Source organism: Emiliania huxleyi, assembly GCF_000372725.1.
Source record: "Emiliania huxleyi CCMP1516 unplaced genomic scaffold EMIHUscaffold_23, whole genome shotgun sequence".
Lineage (NCBI taxonomy): Eukaryota > Haptophyta > Isochrysidales > Noelaerhabdaceae > Emiliania > Emiliania huxleyi.
This window is the reverse complement of record NW_005200333.1, coordinates 95325-96366: the sequence shown is the minus strand read 5'-3', so window position 1 is coordinate 96366 and position 1042 is coordinate 95325. Positions and strand designations below refer to the sequence as shown.

Below are 1042 nucleotides of genomic sequence, written 5' to 3'. Positions count from 1 at the left end.
CCCACGCGCACACGCGCACCAGGTCGGCGACGCCGTCGCCGTCGGTGTCCTCGTGGATGACGTCCATGACGCCGTCGCCGTCGACGTCCTCGTGCACCAAGTCGAGCACGCCGTCCCCGTCCACGTCTTGGTGCACGTAGTCGGTCCGGCCGTCGCCGTCGCGGTCCTCGTGGATGAGGTCCGCCTAGGAAGTGTCTGAGAAGTGTCCAGGACGCGTCCAGGAAGTGTCGCGCTCCTCGTGCGAGGTGCGCCTCGCCGTCGCCGTCGACGTCCTCGTGCACCGTGTCGTACACGCCGTCGCCGTCCGTGTCCTCGTGCACCTTTAGGAGGAGGGGCGGGGCCGAGCGTCGGCTAGACACTTCCTAGACACTTCCGAGCGGCGGCTCCGCGGCTCCGGCTCAAGGGGGGGCTCCCCGCTGCCCGGCAGGCCGCTACCGCGCGACCGCCCCAGCGGTCCTCGTAGACACTTCCTAGACACTCCCCAGGCACTTCCTAGACACTTCCTAGACAGCTCCCGCGCACCAAGTCCATCACCCCGTCGCCGTCCTCGTCCTCGTGGTACAGCTCATACACCTACACGACCCGGCAAAACGAGTCGGCCAAACGTCGGCTCGGTCTCCGACGGCGCACAAGTCAGCGGCGCAGCGCGCACACCCCGTCGCCGTCCTTGTCTTCGTGCGTCGCGTCCGCCACACCGTCGCCTGCTCGCGGGTGGAGGTGTGCGTCTAGGCACGCGTCGCTGCACCCGCCTCGATCTCCGACTCGCTCGGACCGATCTCCCTCTCGACTCGCGCCGCCGCCACATCACCGCTGGATCTCGGCCGCATCTCGACTGCATCTCGACTGCATCTCGGCTGCATCTCGGCTGCATCTCGCCGTCGCGGTCGACGCCGCGCTCGCTCGGGCGCCGCTGCCCGCTCCCGCCCGCCCGCGCGCGGTGCGGGTTGCGCGCGCGCGGCGACGCATACTTGGGCTGCGCGCTCCCGCCGCCGCCGGCCCGTTGCGGCGGCGGCGGCGGGCGCCCGTATCCGCCGCCTCCTCC

General features: G+C 71.1%; 1 protein-coding gene across 1 annotated transcript in view; it reads right to left on the bottom strand.

Annotated features, from left to right (window-relative positions):
- Nucleotides 1-19: 19 nt before the first annotated feature.
- Nucleotides 20-1042, bottom strand: part of EMIHUDRAFT_204982 (hypothetical protein) — a gene marked incomplete at both ends in the record, with an annotated part of 2114 nt that continues 1091 nt past the window's right edge. The window contains 3 exons of the mRNA XM_005779453.1: nt 20-184; nt 282-320; nt 523-573. Coding sequence (XP_005779510.1) covers nt 20-184; nt 282-320; nt 523-573 — 255 coding nt within the window. The remainder of the gene's footprint in view (nt 185-281; nt 321-522; nt 574-1042) is intronic.